General features: G+C 43.3%; 1 protein-coding gene across 13 annotated transcripts in view; it reads left to right on the forward strand.

Moving 5' to 3' along the window:
• Positions 1–26,699, forward strand: part of SNAP47 (synaptosome associated protein 47) — a 28,382-nt gene extending 1,683 nt beyond the window's left edge. For 3 of the 13 annotated variants that reach the window (XM_084510198.1, XM_084510192.1, XM_084510197.1), the window contains exons 2-5: positions 5,517–6,072; positions 10,548–11,032; positions 14,521–14,651; positions 24,100–26,699. In XM_084510198.1, the coding sequence (XP_084366324.1) occupies positions 5,573–6,072; positions 10,548–11,032; positions 14,521–14,651; positions 24,100–24,246 (1,263 nt within the window). In that variant the 5' untranslated portion in view covers positions 5,517–5,572 and the 3' untranslated portion in view covers positions 24,247–26,699. Of the gene's footprint in view, positions 1–91; positions 1,809–2,250; positions 2,566–3,699; positions 4,906–5,516; positions 6,073–10,547; positions 11,033–14,520; positions 14,652–17,861; positions 18,713–24,099 lie in introns of those variants that run through there. The other 10 variants (XM_084510196.1, XM_084510191.1, XM_084510195.1 and 7 more) reach the window with 10 other exon arrangements.
• Positions 26,700–27,240: the final 541 nt, after the last annotated feature.

A 27,240-nucleotide genomic window follows, 5' to 3' on the forward strand; every position in this document is an offset into this window, starting at 1 on the left:
AAAGCTGGTGGGTGTTAATCTGGGGGGTGTAGGGGCTGGTGTGTGTTAAAGGGAGTGAACTGAAGCCGTCCTGGAGTTAAACAGATGTGGGAGGGTTTGGGGGGGCTTGGGGCTTCTTCAGAGATCCCCTTTTTATTAGAAATTATGTGCAATCAGAATGTCCTTCTGGATGGAAGTATTGATGTGGATGAGTCCCTCGGTGTGGATGCCCCTTCTCAGTAGGGGTCTGTTGGTCTCTTGAGGCAGGAGGAGATGCATCTCAGGTAGCACAGAGCTGCCACCAATCTTTGCCCATTGCATTTCTTGGAGGGTCAATTGGAAGTACTGTGTCTTGTGGCATCACTTGGAGAATCAGTTAGGAGCCTGGTGGGTCAGGAGCCGCTGCTGGATGCATCTTATAAATGTTTTTCTTATGAGGGTTGTTGGGCTCACAGGGCTGTTAGAACTCATGGTTTGCCAGATGGTGCCATGTGGGAATAAACCATCAAAGATGCTGATCCTATGGAAGCTTCCTCCAGGAAAAAAGACAGAGAAGAAGTGATGTGTGTTAGAAACAAGTGCAGTAATGTTTTGCAGGTAATCTGCAAGTGCAGGTGAGGGGAATCTCTGAGTTTTGTAGGCTCTGAGGCAGCCACCTTGTGGAGGGGTGAGCTGGCAGTGCTGTCTCACAACGTATATAGCATCTCCTCGCAGCTGGGCAATTAGTAATGCTTACGTTTCATTAGGTGTTCTCAAAGCACCTCACAAGAGAGGGTGAGTCACTGTCTTTATGAAACCAGCCACTGAGACGTGTTGGTTAAAGAATGTGCACGATGTTGTGGTGACACTGTCTGAAATATAATCCACGTTTCTTTGCTGCTAAGCCTGGTTCTCGCTGGCTGTTGTGCTGCTGCGTCAAGGAGACAAATGTTGTGTTGTCTCCTCCCAAAAAAGCTGGTTGGCAGAGTAGAGCAGAACATGAATTGTTTGTTGATGTTGGGGAGCCCAGGCTGGGTGAGACTGCTTGTGTTATCTATGTTGTGGACCAAAATGTGGGCAAAATGAAGGAATTAATTGAGAAATCACTTCAGGTGGCTCCTCCTGTTCCACTGCACACACAGCAAGCAGTTCAAGCGCAATAACCCTTATGAACCTGTTCCTGAATGTATTTATGAGTAATTTAAAGCCATTTGTTTGTTTTCTGCCATCTGAGTCATTTTCATGGTAATATAAGTGACTTGCTTACCTCTGTTCATTGTTACTTTTCTGGGTGGGAACACTGGAACGTGTATTTTATTCCACCTGAGGCTTTTTTTCATTGTGTTTCCAGAACCATGAATACCATGTCTTGTCGCTAAGGAGTTTCTAGACCTATTTTAGAAGGAATAGAAACGGGGAGCAGCATAATGCTGAATTTCACATTTAGAAAACGTGGGGGGAAAAAAAATCTTGATTTTGAAGGACAGTAGCGGAGCTATTTAGGGTTCAGCAGTGAATTCACAGTTCACATCAGAGATGAAGCTGGTGTATTTAACAGTGCTTTTCAGTGCACAGCTCAAGTATATTGAGGTGTCCTCTGTGTAGGTGCTGTACAAGCTAATCAGAGGGAAGTTAAGCTAATAAGAGGGAAGCTAAGCAGAGGACAAGTGTTCCTCATAAAAGGGAGGATGCTACTAGTAGAGACCGAAGAGAAGTTTCCCTAATATAGGTTCAGGACAGTGGAGCTACAAAAACAGTAGGATAACAATATATTTTTTCAGTCGTTCAGAAAACATGATCACAGGCTACTACCCATCAGATAGACAGAAGACACAGTGTGGATGTCACAGGTAAAGCACAGATTTGATGCCTTTTTCCAGCTAAATTCAGGTGCCCGTGACCATTTCCTTGTGTTCAACACTTGAGGGATTTTACTGGTGTTAAAAGCAGGCTCCTTGAAGCTTTGTGTTAAATTATAGTGTGCTGTTGAAAGCTCTTAAACAGTAGCTGCATTCTGTACCATTGATGTCTGTGTTTTTGTTACTGAATAAAAGCATTCTTACATTGCGTAAGTGAAGTGCATGTTTAAATGTTTTTGTCTTGGGGGGGAGGTTGTGCAGATCCAGTGCTAGTTAAACCATTATATCAGGGGGGAAAACATGCTGGAACAGTGAAGGGGCTTGATTACCAAATGGGTTCTTGCTTGGGCATTTTGCCCTCGGGCTAAGAAAGAAGCTGACTGTCAGGCCAAGCCCATGAGCTCTCAGGTGAGTCAAAAGCCATATGACCCAGGGCATGCACACGTATAACTCCACGGGTCAAGTGACTGCTTCGTTTCTTCCCCTGGGCTGAGACAGCTTTTTTACTCTTAGATCCAGGAGTAATCATACCTCCTCTGTTGATTATAGGCTGCTGGTTTTTTTTTGGTGTTATCTGGTAACGGGCATAGCAGGATTTTTGCTTCAGCTTCATTTTTGTTTTCACCTGCTCTCCTGGACGTTGAAGAGAAATACACAGGGGGAAAAAAAATCTATGTAGAAATGGATGGTTCTGTACAGATAGCAGCTCCTGTGAAGCTGCCCGAGAGTTCTGTGTCTACAGATAGAGGTAAGGAGCCTGTGGTATGGGTAAAAAGGCTGTTAGTATGGCACGGTTGTGGGACTGCATCGGTTGCTGATATTTCTACATCTATTTGTGGTAATGAGCAGGCTTAAGAGAAATGCTGTCTGTACAGGGCGGTTTGGGAACCCTTAGCCTGTGAAAAGAGGCTCTAGGCTGAGATTTTACAGAGGTTTAAGGGTTGCTTGCTTGTTTACCATTTCTCCTTGCCTCCATAGTATGTTTGTGCCTTATTTTAGGTGGCTGGTATGGGCAGCAAGGTCTGGGAGTTGTTTTTCAGATGACATTTTGTTCCTCTGTGCTTGTCCCAGCATTGAGCAACCTGTGTTCGCTTCCAGGTTTCCCTTGTGATCCTCTGCAGAACTTGTAATCTTTCAGTGTCACTGTTTCATCATTATTTATAAAATATCACTGTGGGGAAACAGCTTGTGAGCAGCATGCTGCTACTTAGATTTTCCTGAAAAAAGGTGTAAGTAGCAAACAGTTGCATGCTGCTGGGGTAGGTAGGGGTGGTGTCAGGGTTGATCCTGAACATGATGCGCTCTTGATTGCTGCTGATTTTTTGTTTGTTTTCCCCTGGGTCTGATAGGAGCTCCTTCAGTACCTTTGCAGTATGTGTAGGGTATGAGGAGTTGTAATACGAGATGTTTGTTTTGATTTATTTTTTGTTTGCTATCGTATCACTGTTCCTGGAAGTTCTGAGAAAGAGCACTCCAATAATCTGTGTGACTGTATATGCATCTCAAATATTCTGTATACACGTCTTAAAACATGCTAAATGGATGGCAATTTAAAACCTTTGAGTGTGTAATGTGAGCAAGGGAGATGATAATATCTCTGAAAGTGTTTTTGTAGAAGGAAAACATCAGTGTTGAAACCTAGGCAGCTTCAAGCAGTTAAACGCTCTAGATTTGTAGTTCCTAAATCTCTGGATTTGTAGTTCCTAATTAACAAAGCTCTAACTCCATGATTTAGTTTTACCTGGTGCTGATTTCAATACTAATGTAGCTTAAGTTTTTTCCAGTTCAGTTTATGGCTGTTCTGGAGCCCTGCTCCTGATGCGTGGTTCTTTGTAGTCACGTTTGGCTGATCATTCAGGTATTTTTCTTTTCTGTTTCTTTGTGAATGACTTTAATGTTTAATGTTGTTGCTCTGTGTTGCAGAAAGAACGATCTTTAAATAGAAATTATGATCATTGGCTGCTCACAAAAACCAGTCTTGGAGGGAAAGAAAAGCTCTTTACGAGATCTGTTCGATCAAACCTCACTGCATTAGAGGAGTTACTTTCCTTTCCTAGATGGAAGGATTTAAGGGCAGAGCTTTTAGTTTTTCCTCCAAATTACAGAGTTATTCAGTAAATGATCGATATAAAACTGAATTTCCTAAAGCTTGTCACTGCTTTCTGGCTGTAGCTACTTTTCTAAATCAATTTTCTGCGGACTTTATCTCACTGTTTGGCTCACGTCACAGTGAGAAGTCTTGTAATTTGCTAGGATTGTAGCTTTATTAGTTCTGAACAGATCGAGCATTTTCGTTGTAAATTTGTCTGAATTCTGCATAGTGTTTTTTTTCCATATGCCTTGGTGAAACTCATTGCAATGGAAATAAGGTTTGAAAAGGAAAGAGTTTATGGAATATGGTGCGTAGTGAGTAAACCCTACCTCAGTAATAGCAAAATCTTAAACTGGAACTGGGCTTAGAGTGAGGAAGCTCTACTTAAGGGTTATTAAGGAGGCAGCAATCTGAAAATGTGAGCAGATTTCAAGTGTGTGCTGTGGGAGCTCATAGCAGTACTACCTGAGAAAAAAATCTGTTAGTTTTTGCTTGCATTAGGATTCCTTCCCCCTTTTTAAGGGGAATAGATTGTAACAAAATCAGAAGGTGTAATGAGTCTTAATATCAATTTGACAGGGCTTTTGTGGTAGAGATCTAAATTTCATTCATTGTGCCATACAGGTAGCTGAACACCTTGTGATAATGCTCCGGCACTCATCTGTAAATTATGCTGTAATACTTCAAAGGTCTTGGAGATGATGAGTAAACGAGTAATTAAATCACTAATTACGTAGTGGCTGCTCACAAGGAGTTAAGTTGTGGAAGGTAATTGGTCTGTAATGCTTCTGCTGAACTCTCACACTACAGAGGAGGTACTGTGGGACACAGACTGGCCCTTTGGGTGTAAGAAATGGCTTTGGGAGTGGGATTTGCCTTTGGATTTGCCTTGCTTGTTGGATTTGCCTTTCCAAACTTGAGATTGTTCTGGAGTAAGCAGGTCAGGCCTTGGGAATGTGATGGCTCCGTGTGTTTCTGCTGGAATCCCAGATGCTGGTGAGCAAACTGTGTGCTTGGATACCTTATATTCCAATACCTATGTGGCATCTTTTTCATCCCAGCTCCCCTTTGGGTCTGTCAGGGCTTTCCCAGCAGCATCACTGGGTATTTCTGCTCGTTAATGATCATGACGTCTGGTCAGTGGTGATTTGTGGTTTCATTTGTGCTGTTGAATCTGCAGGATGGACATTCTGGGTGTTTTTTTATGTCTGGGTGTTTTTGGTATCTTGAAGGGGAAGGAGCAGTGGTTTCATGGATGTGTATGGTTTGGATATGTGCTAATGGCCTTGTGTTTTGGTACCTTCTGGACTTTCTTAACGCAATGGGTGGTTGAAGTGGGTGCTGTTGCATATCGTGTACTAAACCATGATGAGAGCCTTGTAAGAAGCGGAGGCAGCACTGTTGTGGAGGGGACAGCAGTACTGACAGCCCTGTTCAGGCGGGATGAGTTTTTCTGAGGGAAACACTCAAATGGTAACCAAATCTTGTAAAGTACCTGCAGGTGTTTTCAAATCCTTCTTGTGTGCATATCTAGAAGGATACAGTGAAAATACTGCCTGTTGTTAAGGATTCTTGCTTATATTTATTTTTTTCCTCTCTCACTCTAGTTTCTCCTGGCTTTGAAAGCGTCGCTCTTGTGGAGGAGGCTCTGAACGGCGAGCTGATGAACGAAGACATAAATATCCATAGCTGGCCTTGTTCCTACTACTTGGACACCAACAAACAATGGGTCTCTGGCAGGCTCTCGCTGACTCCTGTCGCGATCAAATTCACAGCTGACAAGACCGGGGAGCTGTTGGTCAACTTCCACCTTTCCAGCATCAGCGAGATCAAGAAGGAGTCTTCAAATTTAATCTTCAGCTCTCTGACCATCCTGGAGAAGAACACCAAGCACTGGTTCAGTTCTCTGCAGCCGAGCAGGAATGTGGTGTTCAACATCCTCGAGCACTTCTGGAGGGAGCAGTTGCTGTCCAGCCAAGGTGCTGTGGGGGCAGAAGCAGCAGCTTTGCAGACAACGAAGGGGAAGGAGCTGACGGGATTATTGACGGGGTCACAGAAACGGCTGGAGGACACTGCCAAAGTGCTGCATTACCAGGGCGAGCAGTTTGATAACATCATGAGGGGGCTCAACAAGATCGAAGGGGATATGGATGTGGCAGACAGGTACGGTACTGTGACATCTGAGCTAAGCAGTAGTTGTGGGATTGTGTGGCTAGAACTCATGAGAGATCCACAGAAAGGTCTTCAGGAAACTGAACTGTTGAATTGCAGTGAAAGTTCAAGGCCATGATGGTCGCAATGGATCTTGTTCATTCTTGTTCTTGTTGCGCAGGAGGGATAGATACAGAAACATAATTTTTTTTTCTCCCTGAGGAAATTTTTTTGTGTGTATGTGCTTGTCCTCTGTCCTTAGATAACTTTTCAAGCCCTTCTGAGTTTCACCTACAATTGACAGAAATGGTAGAGATGCCCAGAAGATGAACAACCTGGATGTTTTGAGGAAATACACAACTAGTTAGGGGAAGGGTGCAAATTAATGCCCTGCTAAAAGACGTGTTATGGAATTCCTATTTCTATTAATGCCCTAAAACGTGCATAAATGAAAAATATTCAAAGTTTGGTTCATTTTGCCAGTCATGGACCAGCCTGCTTCGCTGCTTCACAGCAAACACAACCACAGCTCTGCTTTTCTGTCTCTTTTCAAAGGAAATACTGAATGCAGCAGGTGAGCTGCTGACTCGGAAACAGTTTTTTAGTTATCAGAAGACAACCCCAAAATATTCTTTATTTTAGGTAGCTTTTTTACAACTACTTCTATTCATACAAGTCAGCTTCTGAGGCTGCTTTTAACATACAAAAACGTGTGTGGTTCAGGGCTTTGTTATTTGCCCATTTCACAAGAATTTGCTGCCCAGCAGTGAGGATTGGGTCTGTGCTGCAGATATATTCAGGGGAACAGCTGGAGAAGCAGTGCCTTCTTCTGTGCATTGTAAAATTGTACTGCTTTTAACATTGTGTAGAATACTTTATTTCTTTAGGTCTAGGTGGTCAAAAATAGGTTTTTGAGGGGCCAAAGGGACTGTGCTTTGTAACACCGAATAAATTGCAGAGTGTGCTGATGAGAGACCTGGAGAGTCAGGGTGGGTAGGACAACAGCAGGCTGTTTGTGGCTTACTCAATTAGACACACAGGGACTGATTTTTGAGAGCACTGGCTTAAATGATTCTTTTAGACAGCAGAAGTTGATCTGGAAAGCGTTTGAGATGTGTATCTTTAGCTGTCTCAGAACTCATTGTGGATGGTAAGTGGTTGGCATCACAATCAGGGTGTTATTTTGACTTTAATGATTCCTATTCAAAGTGAATTGCTCTCCTTTTTTATCTTGTATGTTGCAAATTGGAGTCAATAGCAGTCCAAAAGAGCCAGGTTAAGAGCAGCAGTGTTATGTTTGAAGATAGGTAGCTACAAGTGTCTTTGTGGAAGCTCTTGACACCTGCAGAAAGAAACAAGCACAATAAAGCTCAGACTAGTTCTTGTTGGAAGAAGCATCTGTTTTTAGAAGGCTATCATGTCTGAAAGAAAATGTGGATTTCACAGTGATTGTGGTGATGCTCTCTGTGCCCTTTAATGAAAAGCCAAGATAACAGAAAGCTTCAGCAGTAGCTTTTAAAGTTCTGCAGCAATAAACAATGAGCAGGAAAATAAATACCTGCTCATTGTTCTTGGAAGAGGGTTTTGTTTGGGGTTAGGATGCACTGGGAGGTATTATTTGTCCTGGTGGATCTGAAGAGCTAGATGCTTTGATTTTTAAATGAAAAAAAATAAAGACCTTGACCAAATGTTAGCTGAGATTTTATTTGTAGTATATAGAGTTTATTAGCCAGTCTGCTCACAGACTGAAACACGTCCCAGGAGCTGCTAGGCAAACTGTTTTGCTTGCTGTCTGCTTTTCAAGGGGTTCTAGCTCCTGTTTCTAACGCAGTTTGTGCACAGAGTTTTTTTTCCTAATGATGTAGAAGATGGAGAGGAGCACTGACAAAGCCCGTTTAATTGTTACATGTTGGTTAATCCAGCCTATTAACATAGTTAAATATGCTGATGTCTCTTGTCTCCAATTCTTGCTTACTTTAGAAACTTGCTGAGAAATAATTACATGGATAATGTAATTCAGGACTGTTTCGCGTGTGCAGCAGATCTTGTACAGGCAGACTGGTGAGCAGAGGGACCAAACTTTGGTGTGTTAATTCAGGGTTGTGAGCAACAGCAGCGTGGTGGTGGTGTCTCTTCTAAAAAGAACCAGGCTCCTCTATCTATTTTCATACGTTTAAAGGTTTTTGATTAACTTTATCTTGCCTGTACATGTGGGCTTTTTTAGATTATGAATTCTGTTCTTGTATATGCCTGGGTATATACAGCTGCTTTCAGTGGAACCATGTGCAGATAAGCAGGGCTGAGTCTGACATGCTAGCAGATGTTCAAAACCCCAAAATAAACAAAAAATCAGTTTTACTGGCTCCTTTTAAATATATTGCTATCAGAGGGCAAGGTGCTCTGGTTGCAAACTTGCATTTGTGTGTGAGGACTGATGGTATAGTTTGTTGATACAGAGGGGTGACTCCTCCGTGGAAGGGCAGAGAACTTGGCTGGAGCTTTTGTTAGGGCTGCACAACCAAAAAATCTCGACTGTAAATCAGACGTTGCACAGCCAGGATGTCAGCCCCTTGGGAAAGAGGGGAGGGTGAAGGGAGAAAAGTGTTTAAAAATTAGGGCTAGAAACCTGTCAGGAATAAGCTACCACAGTGTAAACAGAGCTTTAGGTTTGTCACATTGCAGCTGCTTTTCAGTAAGTGAAGGCACATGCTTTTCATGATGAAGTGAACCCGTACTGTGTTAGGGATTTAATGACTTTTCACACGTTAAGACACAGGCATGAGCTGTCGTTGCCCTGAAGTACATTGCCGTAACTCTTTTGTACTCCAAGAGGACAGAAAACCCACTTTGTGGGAGTGATACCAGGTCAGTTGTTGCTCTTTAGGTACAACAGGTGAGTTGAAGCGTGGCTCTTAATTTGGAAGATGCTGTGTGCTAGCAGAGCTTAGAGGTTTTTTCACTTCTTCTCTATGCTGAACTTCAGTTGAACCTTATAATTTCAGGATTCAGCCCTAAATCTGTGATACCGTTGTCCATTCAGAATCTGTTATTGTAGAGCTTGGTTATGTCTCGTTTGGTTTGTCTTCTTTCTTTTTTTAAAGGAGTGTCACAGTGGTGTCAGAGGGTAGCAGAGGCTCCCAGACTCATTACTCATCTCGCTTGCTATCTCCTAAATATCTGAGGTCCGGCTGTAGCTGGGAGTGTGCTCTTGGAACAATTCATCCTGCCTCCGTTGTCTGTGAATTCGGTGGTTTACTCCCAGTGTGACTTTTTTCTGCTTTTCCCAGCAGCTGGCTTTCTTTAAGAAGGTCTGTTCTGAAGCCGGTGCGTGGCTTTGATGGCTCGTAAACAAAGCATTCGGTTAGAGCTTCCTTTTTCAGATTAGACTGTGTTTACAGCCAAATTAAACAGGATTTTAAAATCTCAAAGTCTTCTGCAGAAATACGCTGATTCTCTCCTGGAAAATAAATCATTACAAAAAGTATCTTGAGAGCAGCCCTGCTGCGACGCATATTTTATCAGGCAGTACCTTTCTAGAGTGAACTTGAAGCAAATTAAATACAGCTGGCTCTCCAGAATAGTAGGGAAGCAAAAATACTTTGTATTTAGGTTTGATAAGGCTGGCTTTTCTAGGCTTCGTGTTGGTAAATAGTCTTCTGTAACATCAATAAGGTGAGAGTGTTTCATTCAGTGCCTTATTACACACAGTTGGCCTCATTAGAAGGTGAGGGGCAGGAGCTGAGTGTTGTAGATGCTGACTCTAACTTTTGCTGAGATGTGGAGAGGGATGCTGACAAGTAGACAGCATAGCACGTGGGAAATCAAAGCGAATTCACCACCTTTCCACTCATTCCCAATCCTTTTCAGTGGAAAGACTGCATGTGAGGCTTACACCCGGTGAGATCTGTGATGTTGGTCCTTGAGAGAGGACCCCAAAAAAGGCGAGAGGCTCTGTGGATAGAAAATACAACAGGAGGATCATATCCAGCATCTCCTTGACTCTTGCTTCTAGCTGTACACAAACCACAGGCGTTTTTCTTCTTACCTGCAGCTGTTGACCATGCTGGGCATGTCTGTGTGAACCATCCTGTTTTAACTGCAATGGGAATGAGGGCAAAGCAAAAGGTGGCCTCAGCCTGTGGGGCTGAGCTAGGGAGGAGCAGAAAAAGGCAGCAGTAGTGATGCTCAAGAGTGGAAACGCTGAAGAACAAAGGGTGGTAAATTGGCATGAGTAAACCCCCTGAGAAGTCAGATTGCTTGCATCCGAATGGTGAGGTTCTGGGACCGCTTTCCAACATGTTAGCAAATGAAAGAAAGATGATTTTTTAAATGGTTGGATCCTGGTGAGCTGTGTAAAGGATTGAGAAGCAGTGGAGGGCTGGAATCAGTATTAAATCTTTAATCTGCTGTAACTTGCTTTGAGCTGGTGGGGCAGCACGACCTTCTGATGGGTTTTCTCCTTTCTAACTCTCTCTTCTCTCCACTAGGTTGTTGACGGAGCTTGAGTCTCCTTCTTGGTGGCCATTTAGCAGCAAGCTCTGGAAAGCACCATTGGAAGCCAAGCCAAAGGAAACTGCCACAGTTTCCGATTCGAAGAACCAGGAAGGAATCATAATTAGAATTCCAGTTATTATCACCCACAGAACAGACTCGAATGTCAAGCCAGGAAAACTCACGCTCTTCACTTCTGGCCTGGAAATCAGTGACTGCAATGCTCAGGTCATTCACCGGTTTGAGTCAAAGGACGTGGACGATATCAAAGTTCACACGCCGTACGAAATCAGCATCCGTCAGAGGTTTATTGGCAAGCCTGACACCTCATACAGGCTCCTCTCTGCAAAGATGCCAGAAGCAATCCCCGTCTTGGAGATGCAGTTCAGCAAGAAGATACAGTTTTTGGAGGATGCCCTAGGATTTGTTGGTGCCAGGAAGTCTCCTCAGGTAGATTTGGGCACCTCCATTTGGCAAGCAGGTATGTGACGCTGAAAACAAGCTATCCATAAGCAGAAATGTCTTTCCCCAAAGTTTCCAAGTGGGTTTTGACTTCGGAATAGGATATGGTGTTTGTAAGGAGAGTTTTCTCCTGTGTTTTACCCTGTGTCCTTTTTTCCAGTGGTCACCAGTACAGAACTGTACCACTCTGTGGGAAGGGCCATCAGGAATTCACTCTCATCTGACTGCACGCTTCCGAGTCCTCCCTCACTGCTCTTTCTCCTTTGGCAGCTTTTAGCTGGAAGCATCTCATGTAAAACCCATCGTTCAGTTAAGTGTAGAAAGCTTAAAACAGACGTGCAGTTCAGCAAGCTTTTAAATAACGCATTGAGGTAACCATCAGGTTAATTTTCACTTAATGAAAAATGGAATTTTTATTCGAGACCTTCAGGTGCTTGGATTTCGGAGATTTTTAGATTTCAGATGAGGTGAATGCATAGTTTAGTGGTTTTGAAAAACACCACGGGGACTGAAAGCCCTTCACAACAATAGGAATGAAAATCCTTACAGCTCCTAATGCTTTTAAAATTCTGGGCAGGGCTGTGGTTTTTGTTCATTTTTGTAATCCAAACCTGGATTCACTTGGAGAGCTGTCTATTAGGAATTTATTTCCATTAACGTGCCTAAATCCTTTTTTTTTTTCCCCTAATTGTCAGTGACCAAAGAGGAAATCAGTGGATGGATTTATTCCCAGTATGTTAAAGAGTAGAAAAATGATACAGTAAAACAATAGATGAAGCTCATTCTATGCACAAAGCTGAAACTGTATTTCAGGAGGGAGGATAATGTTTTCTTCTCGTCGAGTTTCAAGGGCCATAGCTTGGAAAAGCTTGTTAATTTTTAAGGAAGTCAGTCTCTGGGCATCTGGCACTAAAATGTCAGCACAACAACTTAGAGGAAAAACAACCTGCTGGTTTCTTCAGCACGGAGTTATTCCAGCAAATTGGTGTTCAGTTCCTGATGGTCTTCAGGCTGGTTACATAAAATAATTGGTTATACAGCCCTACTGTGCTTAATTTCCCCGCTGCTCTGCTCTGTTTGCATCTGAGTCAGTGACTCAAGGATATTGCTCTCCTACCCCCACCTGCATGTGGACTGTTTAATTTGGAAACGTCAGGAAAGAAAACTGGAGCCTATGGAAATCCTGACTTCTGCAGCTCCACCAAAACCCTTGTTTGTTCCTCCCCTGGAGACTGCTGCTGCCTGTGTGCTGTCGCAAGATGGCAGTCAAGGACTGGCTTTTACCCTCTGCTTTCTTTTTTTTTTTTTTTTTTTTTTTTTTTCTGTGGCTGCTTACAGGGTGAAAATACTGATTTTTTTTTCTAACTTTTCTTTTTGCTAGAAGCTTAGGGGGCGAAAAGGCTCTGTCTTATGCATGCCTGCCTCTGTGCACACGTAAAATGTGTGTTCTCAGATAGCTCCTGTTGATTCAGAGCCTTGCAGGAGCTGTGTCCTTGCAGCAGAGCTACCTCTGGCTCACTAAACTGGCTCAAAACCTTCTCTGCTCTTGGCAGCACAGAGACGTGGACGTTTCCACGACTGTCGTAGTCTCATCTGGATCCTGGCTGTTTATACGAGTCCTGCCTTCAAGTTGTGTGTATTGCCCATTTATATAAAAAAAAGTGCAACAAAACTCTTGTTCCCAAGAGTTCAGGCTTGATTTCACATGGAAGGGGAATTTGCAAGGTGTTTTATACACACTAGATTATCTCAGACTATTTTTAGTTGCTTTGCATGTGTTTTCTGACTTTCTTTATTTTTGGACCAAGCTGCATGGAGTGTTTAAATGCTGAAGACAGGGCAGCAAGGTTTGTTTTTTAACAGAGACTCTTCTGTGCTGGATTAAGTCCAGCACTTTCCTAGCCAATAACGGCTGATAACAGCTCCCCTAGATTAAAAGGTGCAAGAAATCCTACAGTGTGTTAGCAGCATAACAACCTCGGGCAGTGCTGTCTTAATCCTATAGCTGGAGATTGGTATTCGCAGCTTTTTATCCCTTCCAAGGCTGCAGATTTTGCCCTGCACTTTGTTCAGAGGTTTTGTAGTTTCTCATCTTCCCGTGGAGACAGCGGGTCCTGCAGTCCAACTGGGCGTAACAAAGCTAAACAGAATTGTGTTTTAAATGTTTCTGCCTCTTATTAAATTCTTTTTTGCTAGAAAATTGCTGAGAAATGCCAGATCCCCTGCCCCTGTCTATTTCTGTCTGTGTACTTGTGTTGTGTCCCCCTCCCATTCTCATCCTCAGGGAGATGAATGGGGGTGAAACGGATGGATTCCTTGGCTTTAATGAAATAATTAGTGTACAATGACACTTGGCTGATAAGAAACATGAAGAATCTTGTCTGGCTGTTTGCCTTCATGGGAATGTTTGTCACCCACTCCCCACTTTCCCATTTGAGGGGTACCACGGCAGGAATTCACCCTAAGAAGCGTTTTGCAGTGCCTGGATCTCAGCCCTTCGCTGTACCACTAGTGCAGTGAATGCCTTGCTTGTCTTAAACCCCGATGGTGTCTGAGTCCAGCGACTCTCAGCCTGATAACCGAATAATTCCAGGGATTACCAGTTTGCAGTAACTACTTAAGAGGGATTTCAGGTTTGCTGCTTTGGGTTCAGCTTTGTCTCCGTTTTCACGGAGAGGCAACGCTGCCCCAAGCAGATGAGGGTTTGCTGCCAGCCACCTGGGCACCAGCCCTTCGATGTGGCAATGAGCTCTGGCCTCTGATGTGCTTTCTGTCCCCAAGAGTTGCTTTTCTGTCCCCAAGAGCTGCCATCAGTGTCCTGCCCTGGCTGCTGGCAGGTGGCAGCAGTAGCATTTGCCTCCTTCCTTCTCGGTGCCTCCTGAAGTGGGAGCGCTTTGGAGAGGTTTGCAGCGCCTCGAGGAGCTGAGATGTGTGTCTTGGGTTTTTAGCACCCAGCTGCAGCAGAAATAACAACCTTGCCTTGCAGCAGGGTAGTATCAGATACTGCAATAGGAGCTGCTGCTTTAAATAAAGGGCAGGGGGCAGGTAACATATACCAGGGATTGTGCTTGGCTGGGGTCACCCTGCTGTTTTGGGGGTTCACTGACTTGATTCTTGTGGTTTGTCTGCGATCAATCACTTTTAAGGTCTTTAATTAAAAAAGATTAAAGGGAAGAAGCAGTAAGGGGAGATTCCTCGTTTATCTGACTGGGAGGACCTTGCTGCTTGCTGTCAGTGCAGATGCAAACCCACACCCCACATGAGCCCATTCCCCAGGTGCTGCCTTCAAAAGTTTCTCAGCAGTGTGGTCACCTCCAGTTTGGCACTGCACAAAACGGCTCAAACCCTTTCTAGCAGAATTTCAAGGCTCAACCTGGCTTTTCTGAGCGCTCTTTTTCTCTTACAAAGTGCTGTGTAGCAAAGTGTAGGTCAACCTCTTCGATCCCAGTGCTCCTCCTTGCTGCTACAGGAGATGGCAGTCTTTGACCATGGGAATTTCTCTTGCAGCCACGGGACTCTTAGGAGGAGTGGTGCAGCCCAGCTCGCCGGCGGGAGGCAGAGAAGGGACAGACAACGACCAGGTTCAGCTGCAGAAACATGAGAAGGTTTCCCAGGAAGAGGCGAAAGAGCTTAAACAGGTATAAGCTGAGAATTTCCACAAGAGTTGTTTCTCTCCCTCCTTGTCCTCGCTGACATGCGTGTTCTTACTTCATCAGAAATGTAGTCGCAGTCCTTAAAAACAAACAAAACCAAACACGTCTGGCTAAACTTAAAAGAAAAAAGCCCGTCAAGCCTTTGCTTAAAATACACTGATAACTTTCCATTTTTTTTTTTGAACTATTTTGGACAAATTGGGGATTATTAGCAACATATATTAAATAATAGGGCTATAATCTGGGGATATCCTAACATTTCACCTGCTTTACCTGGAGAGTAAGAAGCTTAACAATTAGATAATTTTTTTTATATATTTTTCAGTGTTTCCCCTATTCTGTTTTCCTCCTTTTAGTAAGAAGCAGTGGTTCTGTTTCTATTTCACCCACAAGCCTGAGCAGTGTTTTATAAATGCCTGGAGAGAACCTGTAGTTAAGAAACAAGTGTGCAGTCCAGCAGAGAAGGGGAAATAAGTTGGAGCTTCTGCTAGAATCTGCTTTAAAGTAATCTAGTGTGATATTATGCCTCTAAATGGCTCTTTAAGGAATTTCTTTTGTAACTGATGTTCAGAGCCTATTTTGTGTGGAATTCCTCTTTGTAGAACATGCTTGATCTGAAACATGAACTAACTGAAAAAGCAAAGGAACGTGGTGTTAGGTTTTTGGTTACAGCAGGTTTACTTGTGATCACAGACACATCACAAGTGGTTGAAGGTTAAACTTTATTCTTAATTATTTTTTTCCTTAACATCTAATTCTCGTTGATACTCCATCTGTAGTTTGATCATAGCATCACGTGAAGTCTCTGTGAAGTCTGTTGCCTCTTAGCCAAGCCTGCAGCTTTCCAGACCCCTTCTTTTATGTTGTAGTTGGGAATTAGACCACAGCACGTTGTCAGCTGAGTGCATTTGAGAGTCACAAGCACATAGCAGTGAATTAAGTGACTCGAAAATAAAACTCCTTGCACGAAAAGTATATTTATGAACAGTAACCAAAAATATATTTGGGTAAGTGAGGGTTTAATGTCAGAAAAATGGGATTTCTGCAGAAATTCCATGCTGGATGGTGCACTAGAAGCAGTGTTAGATGGCCAGTGTTACTTAAAACAAAACACTTCAGGATTGACTAGAGCCCAAGAGACAATTCTGGTATTTATTTATACCTCACCAAGCCAAGAATTTTTTAAACCAGTTAATGATTTGGGGTAAACTTGTGGGTTGGGAAGGGTGGGGAGAGATTCTGAATGCCAAATTAACAGCCTATGAGTTGGCCTGATTTTTTTCCAGTAATTACTGAGCACCTGTTCCCTGAGAATCAGACCTTTTTAATCATCACTGCAGTCATTAATAATTTTAGAGTACATGCACTAATATCTATTAAACTGCTGTTTCTTTTCCTTACTAGAAATCACCATGTAAATGTACCATTGTAGACTGAAACTTGGTTATATTTTGGTTAAGGAAGCAAGGTCTTTTGAGTGAAACATCTAATTTGCACCTTTTCAAAATCAGAATGGGCTTTTAACACTTTAAAAGATGAGAAGGGAGAGCAGTTAAAGAGCTTATCACCATGATCTGTCATTTTATCAAAAAAAATCAGCACTTTCTGAAGCAGCGTTGACCTTTTGGAGGATCTTAGGGAGGAGTATTTTTTTAATCGTAGTTGTACAAATATCATCAATCTGTCATTCATGCATACATTGCTGTGTACAGCTATTAAGTATTCAGAAGGGCTAGTTGTTCCTCTCTTAAATGTCAGCTTTTCACCACTATAAATCTTGATTTGCAGCCAGACCCAAAAAAGCTGAATGCTGCATTAAGGGTTATCGGTCGCGTAATACTTTTGAAGAGCCACAGTTTGTTATATCTTATAATAATAACAACAACAAAAAAAAGGCTTTCTAGGAATTGCTTCCCCGGAGCCAGTTGGGAACAGCTGAACAGCAAACAGCCATGGTCAGTTCTTGATAATATCAAAGCAGTTGGCTGTGACAAGAGAATCAGAGGAAACGTAGGACAGGGGAGCTCAGCATCCTCCAACAAGTGATGTGAACGGGGAGCGAAGCCTCTCATCCCATACAGGCTGGTGTTTTTCTTCAGCTGTTCCCAGGAGTTCTCCAAACGCTGCTTTTTCTCACTGCTCTGGAGCTCAAATAACTCTGTAGGGAGGTTTAGAGGAGAAGAAAGTGGAAGGATGTGGGATCAAAGGGGTGGGTGCCTGCTGGTAAACGTGGATTTGAAAGGTGCTGAGGCTGGGAATGTGTTCTAGTGAGGTTCAGGGGCAGCATCGTGATAAATAAATACCACAAAGGCCTTCAGGTGTTGTACCACCTGCAGTCAGAGAAGCAGAGGTCTTGAAACTACATCTGAGCAACACATTTAATGGTTATCTAAGTTCACATCAAGGCTTTATTTTAAGTTAAATTTGCCACACCAAATCTAGCTGTAGCTGGAAGCAGGTGAAGTCCATCAGTAAAGCAGGGCACAGAAGTGGGAACTTTGTCATGTTTCCAACTGCGTGGCCTTACAAAGTCAGCTGTGATTTAGGTTATAAGATACTCTTTGCTGAGGTTGTAGCCTGCTGCTTAAACCCCTTTTTTCCTCCCCAAAAATGTGGCTTATCAATAAATAGGATGCATCATCATCTCAGTCTGCGGCAGGGGCTTGTCTTTGTTGCCGCTGCTTCCAGCTCAGTTCCTGTGCTGAGTATGAGCAGGATGATGATTAATTACTTATGGAAAGCATTTAGAGATCAAAGGGGGGAAATATTATAAATGCAAAGCATTAATGTGCACTGAAAACCATGCCACTTGTGGTATCACTCCTTGTGAATGAACTAAGGCTGTTGGAAGTCCTTGTGTTTGACTGCAGTGTTTTTCTGAGCAGTTTCATTTCTCGAGGACTGTTTATGACCTTTTATTCCCTGATTGTCAGTAGTGTGAACATTTTGTTTAAAAAAGAGAAAAACAAAACCCACCCAATGACCAAAACAAAAGCACAAAACCCCCAAAGCTCGGCTCTGTTCCCCTCATTACTACTTATAAGACAAGTAGAACTTGTAAGCTGGGGGAGTTTGTGATGAGCAGATTAAGTGTTGACTCCTCTCTTCTCCTTTAAAAGAAAAGCACTTGCTGTGATGATAATAGCTGTTTTGCAACAGGAATTGTTGAATTATACCAAATTCCTTCTGTTAAAGCTGGATGCCCTGAACAGCCTGCAGTTGTGACTTCGTGCCTGAATAAAAGACGTCGCCAGGACATGGTGAAGGGCTGTTTCTGTTAAAAGCAGAGCTCACGCTGCCACAAACTCCGTCCCTAACTGTGCTATAAGAGGTGGAGGAAGAAGCCTATGGAGTTCCTGTGGTCTCTGGCTGAGCCTCTGCCTACCGCCTCGCTGCGGCTGACATAATGGCACTGGGTGTGGGAGGGGGTGGGATAATATTAGCTTAAGGGCTGTGGTCGAGGAGGGGGAGTAGTTCTGCTCGCTGGATTTGAAATTGTTTTGCCAAACCAGTGCTTTTTAATTTCCTCACGGGCTCCTGCCAAAGAGCAGTTGCCCTGATATTTACTGTGTCTGCACATCACACATGCCATGAAGACAGAGATAGCGTTAAAGTCGTTAATTCCACAACATCTGGGGGGAAAAAAAACACATCCCGGTGCTTCCCCCATGTCTCCTCAGGTCTAGAAGGTTCCATTTCCATCTCTTGCTACATTCAGTGTTTATTTGCCCTTTTATCGTGCCATCATCTCAGGAAATCACAACCGTTAGGTCAGAGAAAAAGCGTTTTGTTGAGGAACCGTTCGCTCCAAGTGCTAAATACCAAATTTGCTCATAGCATGGCCTTGTTCCACGGCCAATAGCAAGCACCGGGCGGCTGATCTTAACAGACATGTGTAATGATTGTGCCCTGGATTTTGTTTTTTGAAGGTGCAATGTGGGGAAAGAAGTGCGGTCCTCACAGCTCATGCTCTGTATTTGCTTGTGTGTAACTTAAATGTTTTGTGATAGCAAAATAAATGGTGGTAATAAAGCCTGGGAAACTGAGTTTGTCACAGCTGCTTGGGCTTTTTTTTTTTTTTTTTCTAGACAAGGCTGCTGGTGTGCTAGTGCCACCAACATTTTTTCCTCTAAATTTTTAAAAAATTATGCATCAGCACAAGAAGAAATAATGGGAAAAGCAGGTAACAATAAATAAGGAAGTAGCGACCCTTTCATGCTTCCCTAGGAGCTGATGCTGTAAAATCTCTCTACGGTCGTGCCCTTCAGAGAGAGGAGACCCCTTGTCCTGGCAGACTTACCCATTCCAGCATTTGCATCTCCCAGTTTTGTGCTATAAGAGAGCCCCCTTTCCTAGAGCAGTCAGAAGCACTTGTGCTGTGGCTGGTGTAGAGCTTGGTTATTCACACACCAAATGCAGCCCTCGACCAGGCAGAAAAAACATGTAAGCTTTGCAGAGCTACAGGCAAGCACTGATGACAGCAAACAGAAGCTACCCAAACAGGAGGAGTGTTAAAGCAGTGTAAATCCTTACATTTTTATTAGGGTAAGTTACACTTGTGGCATTAACTTCACCAAATCTCCTCTAGAGGCTTATGCTGTGGTGGTGTAAGGTGGTGCTGCTCCCTGCTGGCCCACAGCCTGTCTACAGGTGGACGACCCTTTTATCGTTTCAGTGCTGATCACTCAGTCCCTAATGTGGGTTTGAGTTTATCAGGGGACAATGATTTGGGATTTCCTAGGTACTGTCCCCTTTCTCACTCTCCTGAAATATGTTCAGCACCCAGATGAAGCAACACCTTAAATCATCCACCTTAGAGCCTGTTTGCACCACAGTTCAGAATACTGCAAAGGATGGTTTGTTGTTTCCTAGTAACAGGTAAATATGGCCTGGGAGGCTGTATCCACGAGCCTTTTCTGGTTATATGTGCTCTGCTCTAGCATTCAAACCTCATCTCCTTTGCACAGGCCAACTGAAGCAAATTACTGGAGGATTTCAGGGAGTTCAAACTACAATTGGCAATATTTTCTGCATTTTCACACTTCCCTTATTTTATTTTTACCACTGGATACTCAGTATATGGAGGTGATAGGTGATTATTTTATAAGCTTGAGATTAAAAATTGCATTATTACAATGGCATCTCAGGACCCAAACCAAAGTCAGGTCTCCATTGTAAGACCTCTAGGGTACAATTTTTGCTTTACTGTGCTTGGTGCCTTGGGTCTAGGTCTTCAGGTGATCTGGTAAAGGGGTAAATAATAGGGTTAAGTACTGAGGAGGTTCATGGGGCTTGGGGTCCTCTGCTGTTGTTCCAGCTGTGTCTGCACTGCACTTGTTTCCAGCTGAGCTGGGCATCTCAGATCCTACTTCAGCCAAAGGAGGGAGAACTGGGCATTACTCTAACCTCTCCTTAAGCAGATAGATTAATGAAACAGAGCAGAGGAGTCACAATCTCAGTTGTATTGCATTACCAGGTCCCCGCAGTCTGTACAAGAATTTTGGGATTATATAGCGTGGATGGACACCTATTGTCCCAGAGAAGCCTAAATCTGCTGTGGTTGAACATTTGACACATTTCTGTTTTACAGCCTTATTTGTTAAGGTCCTGAAGAGACAAGGAACACAAGTGCAGCGCTTTAAAGGGGAAAAAGCTGGGGAATATTCAGGAACTTGCCTGAAGTTGGTCAGAAAATCTTGGGCATAGCCAGGGCACTAAATCAGACTTTCCAAATCATAATCTGGTGGCATAAATTCCAGGCTGTGTTAGCGTGAGGCTGACCAGTGCCTGGCAAAATGTGCCTTTAAAATGGGTCTTTGATGGGCTCATACCTGCTCTGTGTAACAGATAAAGGGTTTCACATGGAGATTTCGTGTCTTGGTTCATGGTCCAAAGTGTGGGCTGGCACGGAAGGTGCTGCAGCTCTGAGCAGCTGGCAGGACTGGAGCAGTGATAACTGGACATCTCACCAACATTTTGCCTTGCAAAAGCAGTGACCAGCTTTGGCCATGTTTCAGATTCCAGTAACTCTTCCCAGCAAGCTCTGTGGGCTCTGCTGGAAAAGCACCTTACCCGTTTCCTTTTCTCTTCTCAACAATTGTGTCTTTTTCTGTATTTTCAACGTGAAGTCAGCTCGAACAAATGCAAAGTTTATCAAAAGTCATCTGGTTTGCGACTAAAAAGAAACTTTTTCATGGCAAACCTGGGCCCTTTGTGGCACAATGTTGACTCAGAAATGGAGTGCCTCTTAGAGAGGTGGGAAGGGGCAGCGTCCCTTCCTGCACCCTGTTGTGGCAGCCCCCCCTTGCTTTGTAGGTGTCTTGGAGGAAGCTACATGCACAGCACGTAACCCTGCTTCTCTTCTGCACTCAACAGATTTCGCAAAATAAGGTGGTGTGGGTGAGGACGTTGCTTAGGACAGCTGAACCTGCCACTCTGCAAATGATGAAGGGTATGCTGGAGGAGCAAAATCTCTCCTTCTTAAAGCAGCACAGAGATTTAAAGTGTTTTTTCGAGTGGAGATTGCAACCTGTAGTCCTTTCTGTCGGCTGAGCATCGGAGCTGGCTCTGCTTTGAGCCAGGGAAGTGGACCAGGAGGACCCCAGAGCTCTCTTCCAGTCTTTGTTATGCTGTGACACAGTGAAAGCAAGGCTGCTGTCCGTGTTGCTTGGTAGGATTCATTCCTTGTAGCACTTTCTTTTAAGTATTTATATATATGCTTGCAGAAGCAGCTTGAAGGGAGGACTTAGAGCTCTTCCCAATTCCAAGCAGTAAACGCACTTCCTCAGGAGAGGCAGGACCTTATCTCAGCCCTGTTTCCTGGCTCACGCACAGGATGGATCTGATCACGTCATTTTTCTTTCTGGTGCGTATCCCACACGCATCTGTTACCTCCAGTTGGGGGAATTCAGTGACAAGTAACACTTCAGCAACAAGTTTCACCGTTACAGCGAAAGAACCCGAAGTGTTTCATTTGGGACAGAAACAGTGTTTTCTTCACTTGTAGTTTTGGTAAGAACAGAAATAGGTAGATTAGGCTTGATCCATGGTTTGCTTTGTATTTCTGCTTTGGCAGCCAAATTGCAAAAGCAGTTATTCACACAGCCGTATTTCTGGCCACTTGTGATTTATGGAAGGAGCCGAGAGATATTTTACAAGATAAATCTCACTACTGTGGCTGACGTCCAGCTCCAGTCAAAGAAGTCTGTCTGCATAAAATTCCCCTGCCGTTCCCATTAGATACAGTGCTCCTCGCTGCTTTTCTCTGACCCAGCTGCAAACGGTGGGATTGCAGTGGAGTTCAGTCCCACACGTGGAAATGGGGCTGATGATGTTTCATAGCAGCTTTCTGTGGACTGATACGTATTGTAGGAGAATAAACTGTTCTGTGATATATATTGTAGAAGAAAAACTGTTCTGTGATTCTACGAAAACCAAGAAAACAGTTTGCCAGTTGTTATGCCAAAAAAAAAAAAAAAAGTAAAATAAATGGGTGTGTGGAGGACAATTTCTTTTCCCTATTTTAGCAAAAAACATGTATTTCTGTGAACTCCACGGACTCTAGTTCTGGTACCTTCAGTGTTGTTACATAGATGCTTATGCATCACAGCAGCTGATGGTGTAGACTGCTAGTGCTGGGAGAATTTGTTGGTACTTGAGTGATAATTGAGATTATTACTGCAGTTGATGGGATGAACTGCTCACGTTGACCAGGCAGCGTGAAGATATCCTCATGGACCCCTGTGTGGATGCTAAAGGAAGCAGATCACGTAGGCCAGCGGAGACAGCCACATTAAGATCTGAAGGAACTGCGAGGCTGCGTTTCCAGCTGTTATAACGTGATGTAGCTCTGCTTTCCAGATCTCCCCCTGATGCATTTGAAGGAAGGCAGCGGAGACTTGCCTGCTTAGCAGGTGCTCTTAGTTCCTGCTACCAGGATTGTTAAGGGAGTAGCCACAAGAGGGAAGAAAAGGCAGCAATGTAACTCATGCCTTAGATTGCTGCAATCCAAAAAAACAAAAACAAAAAACAAAAAACAAACCCCTCTCTCCATCCTATTTGAAAAGTCCTGGCAGTCAGGGGAGGTCCCTGGTGACTGGGAAAAGGGAAATATCACTCCCAGTTTTAAAAGAGGTAGAAAGGAGGACCTGGGGAACCACAGACCACCGAGCCGAGCCTCTGTGCCTGGGAAGATCATGGAAAAGATCCTCCTGGAAGCAATGTTAAAGCATATGGAAGAAAAGGAGGTGACTTTAGACAGCCTGCAAGGCTTTACCAAGGGCAAATCCTGCCTGACCAATTCTGTGGTGGAGTGACTGCATCAGCAGACAACGGAAAAGCAACAGATACCATCTACCTGGGCTTGTGTTAGACCTTTGACACGGTCCAAAACATCTTTATCTTGACCATGGTCTTTGTTTGACCATTCAGTGGATAAGGATTTGGCTGGATGGACACACCTGGGTCAGGGCGATCCCAAACATCAGTACATAGGGGGATGGATGGATTGGGAGCAGCTCTGTGGAGGAGGGCTTGGAAGTGCTGGTGGATGAAAGATTGGGTATGAGCTGGCAGGGCATGTTCACAGCCCAGAAAGCCAACTGTATCCTGGGCTGCACCAAAAGAAGTGCAGCTGGCCGCCTGGGGGTGGTTATTATAAGAGTGGTGAGGCCCTGGCTGTCCCCAGGAGCTGTGGGTGCCCCATCCCTGGCAGTGCCCAAGGCCAGGCTGGATGGGGCTGTGGCAGCCTGGGCTAGTGGGAGGTTGTACTTCAAAGGTCCCTTCCAGCCCAAACTATTCTATGATTTTGGGTACAGCCAGAGCTAATTTAACCTTCTTGACATCCACTCATACAGCACCACTCGTTAGTCCCTTGAAAATGACTTGCTTGGTTGTCTAAGTCTCATTTTTTCCCTTCTGTATTATTGTGTTAGTACAACTTTACTGCTTCCCTGTAGTTAAACAAATTTTTATGTTCTTTTACCTCATTTCTGCCTAATCTTGCTACACCTTTCGCCGTGTGATTCATTTCTGGCATTGTAACAGCTGTGCTCTGTGTCCACATCATGCTCTCGGGGTGTGCAGCATCTTAGGACAAGCTCCTGCTTTAGAAGGAGACCTGCCAAGGAGATAATAACAGAACAGCCAGGAAGCTGACCTTTACACTGATTTTTGTTTCTGATTTTCCCATAAAACACTAACTTTTCAGGTTTGGTTCTTCTGGTCTTCGGTGCATTGTTACACATCCCACTTCAGCTTAGCAGAGCAAGAACTCTATCTTTTAATCCGGGATGCCTCCAGCATGCTTCAGGGCATGACTTCAAATTATGTGGTCCTTTAGAGCAAAGAAATGACGAATTGCCTTTTGTCTATTACACTTCTTAAATAATTGGCTGGTCGTTTGCTCAAAGCTCTCGGCCTTTTCTCCCAATAGATACTGCAGAAGCTGAAGAGCCTCGCCTTGGAGACAGAAGCAGAGCTGGAGAGGCAGGACGAAGCTCTCGATTCCATCACTACCTCCGTGGACCGAGCGACGCTGAACATCGACAAGCAGAACCGCAGGATGAAGAAACTAACGTAGCACCCCCAGGAGCTGGTGGGGACGGTACCACGAGGAAGAGGGGAGCAGGGGATTGTGTTTTTAAAGACTGTTACTTTACAGACTTTGTGTGGGAGCTGTTTGCAATACGGTCTGGAATACAGTCCTGTTGATGTTGAGTTTCAGATAGTTCTGAAAATGTTTCCAGACTTCGGATGATGTTTGAGGGCTGCTTTAGGATTAAAAAGGCCAAGCCTTTTAATTGTGGTTAAACAATTATAGTGGCTTCTTTACTACAGAAAATCTGTAAATAGAAGGGGATGCGATTTCATCAAAATGAACTTTTACGCGTTTTTTTTTATGTTGTTGCTTTTGAAAGTTTTTTTTTATTGTAACAAGTGAAATGAGCTGCATGTGAGACTACTTTAGGTGATTACAGCCTATTAATTCTCTCTCAAGGTCTTTCTTGAAAATAGTTAATAGCTGAACTAACGGCCAGATGTCCAACTGCAAGTCACTGAGGGTTTTTTTTTTTTTTTTTGCAAGTTAATGCTGAGGTGAGTAAATGATGGTGATAAAACCTTGTGTTCACTGAACAAGTAGTTTTAATAGGTTTTGATCATGTTTTTAGTGTACCCAGAAATTTTATAAGAATAGTGAAGGCTTAGTGGCAACAGCTGTCTGTTGTGCCGTGTCCTGGGAAGTCAGCAAAGTTTAGGTAATGTCCATGTATTGGTAAAGACATCAACTTAAGGAACAGTTCTCATTTTTCCCCCCCGTTGGATAAATGTTTTCCTAATTTAAGTCACTTATAAAAAATAAGTGTCCCCAAAAAGGGATTCCTGATCTTTGATGATCATCTGCACCTTTTTATTTGTTTTTATTCTTCCCCTGTTCCCTTTCTCACACAATTAGGGAAAGAATTGATTCTGGAGTGAAGGAAGCGATTTTCTTCATGGATGAATTTATTCGGGACATCTCTTGGAGTGCACTGTGTGCACCTCTCACTTGCACACAGTGGTTTTATATTTTTGGCAATAGCATTGTCCTCAGAGCATCATGAACACGGTGTTTGTTTAGCGTGGTGCTAAACTACCTGGTGGGAGCTGGGCTGCCACATCTCTGATGGAGGGTGGTGGAAGGTCTCTTGCACCCCTGCTTCTCTGTACATTCATTTTCCAGGGATCTCCCAGATGTTTGACTCTCCAAATGGGAACTTCATGTGTTGTGGGGAGTGTCATTTGTTTTTTGTGCATCTGCTCCAGGTTCATAGGTTGAGGGGCCTATGGCTGGAGCCGTAGACATCTGTGACATTTGCAATTGTAGGACATCTGCCTGTCTTGTGGTTATTATTTCTTTGCACTAACTGGTAATGAAACATTTCAAGGCTTCTTGTAGCCCTGTCTATTTGAAATAAAAGGGAATATTGCCAATTGTTCTCTAACAGGTTTTGTTTACAGTTAGCTCCGTTGAGACTACAGGACAGTGGAGACCTTTTCCCTTCCTAACTTGGCAGATACAAGGTAGGAGGGATTCTAGGTAATCCAAACCATAGAATCATAGAATCATCTAGATTGGAAAAGACCTCTAGGATCATCTAGTCCAAAAGACAGACTTGCTGTTCACTGCACATTTCATCAAGTCTTACTGTTGACCAGCTGCTTTGTTCAAAGTAGCTGTTGTAATTTATTTTTTTTATGGTTTTGTATTAAAAAAAAATCTTGTATTGCTTTCAAATACAACCCATAACCCTGTTGGTGCAATATTTTTAACTCGTAAAGCTTTGAACTATCTATTCACTAATAGCTGATGTGAAATTTTCCTGTTTAAGAGTAACACAGCCTTTTAAAGAAATATATGGTAGATTACAGTGTGTTGTTTTCAAGACCTTACTCTACCTTGCTTTATATTACTTCAAATTAGTTTGTTAGTACTTGAGGAAATTGTACTTCTGCACTGCAAGTCCTTCATTTTCAGTCCAAGTTGTTACTGGCATGCACTTTACTTATTTGCTGAATATGGTCAATATATACATACACACTATGTACTGTGAAATAAAATACTGTCTGTTCTCATTCTTGTTTGTTTCTGATACCCAAATCACTGTTGTTTTACTGTGAAAGGATCATATGTTTACACAACTATATCATGAAGTTACAAACGTACTTTTCACAAAATGTGTGTTAACTGAACCTGGTGCTGACTGGGAGTGGGTCTCTACACTGAATTAGTCCGGATCAGGACTGCCAAAAGTAAATACTACTTACACATCGTTGAGTGTAGCATTCTTTGTGCCATATTTTTATTGTTGTAGTTTCTATCTCTAACTCTTGCATCTGATTCAGTACTCTGTGTTAGTCTGTGTCCGTGCTAAAACAAAGTTGTAATGTGGTTTGTAAGGAGCGCCCCATTCTAGAGCTGTACTGCCTAGCCGAATTTCACATGCCTGGAGGACTTCCATTCTGTAGTTTCTTATTAAATACCTTGTAATAGTGGTCTCCTCTCTTGAATTCATTTGGCTGAGAAGTGATGACAAATGCTCTGTCCTCTCCTTTGTCATACCGTGAAACAGAACTCTGTAAAACTTCGCACAGGATTGTATTTTAGGACAGGATGTTTTCTTTTTATTAAAAAAATAAATAAAATAAAAAGCAAAATATTATCAATGTACTTATCAGCCATCAGCAGCTGGACAATGAATTGGGTGAACGTGAGCACAGTGCACGTGGTGGTTGGTGCTCTGTCATGGGGACTGGTGCCCAGGAGCTGCTCCAGCTCTTAGTGTCTTAGTGGGCTGGGAACTGCCTGGATACATCCCAATGTGAGGATTCCCAAATAGAGGATTTTCTCCAGTCAAAACTTCTCTTACTATGGTGATTTTGTTTGTTATAGCCAAAAGTGCTTAGAAAATCCTGAGTTCCAAACCCAAGTGATGTTTTCCAAAAAGCATCACAGATCTGGACCAGCACTATGTGGGGAAGATGCAGCAGGTAGCATGCAAAACAAGATTGTTTTCCTCAATTCCTCTTTGAGGCA

This window comes from Aythya ferina, assembly GCF_964211825.1.
Source record: "Aythya ferina genome assembly, chromosome: 2".
Classification (NCBI taxonomy): domain Eukaryota; kingdom Metazoa; phylum Chordata; class Aves; order Anseriformes; family Anatidae; genus Aythya; species Aythya ferina.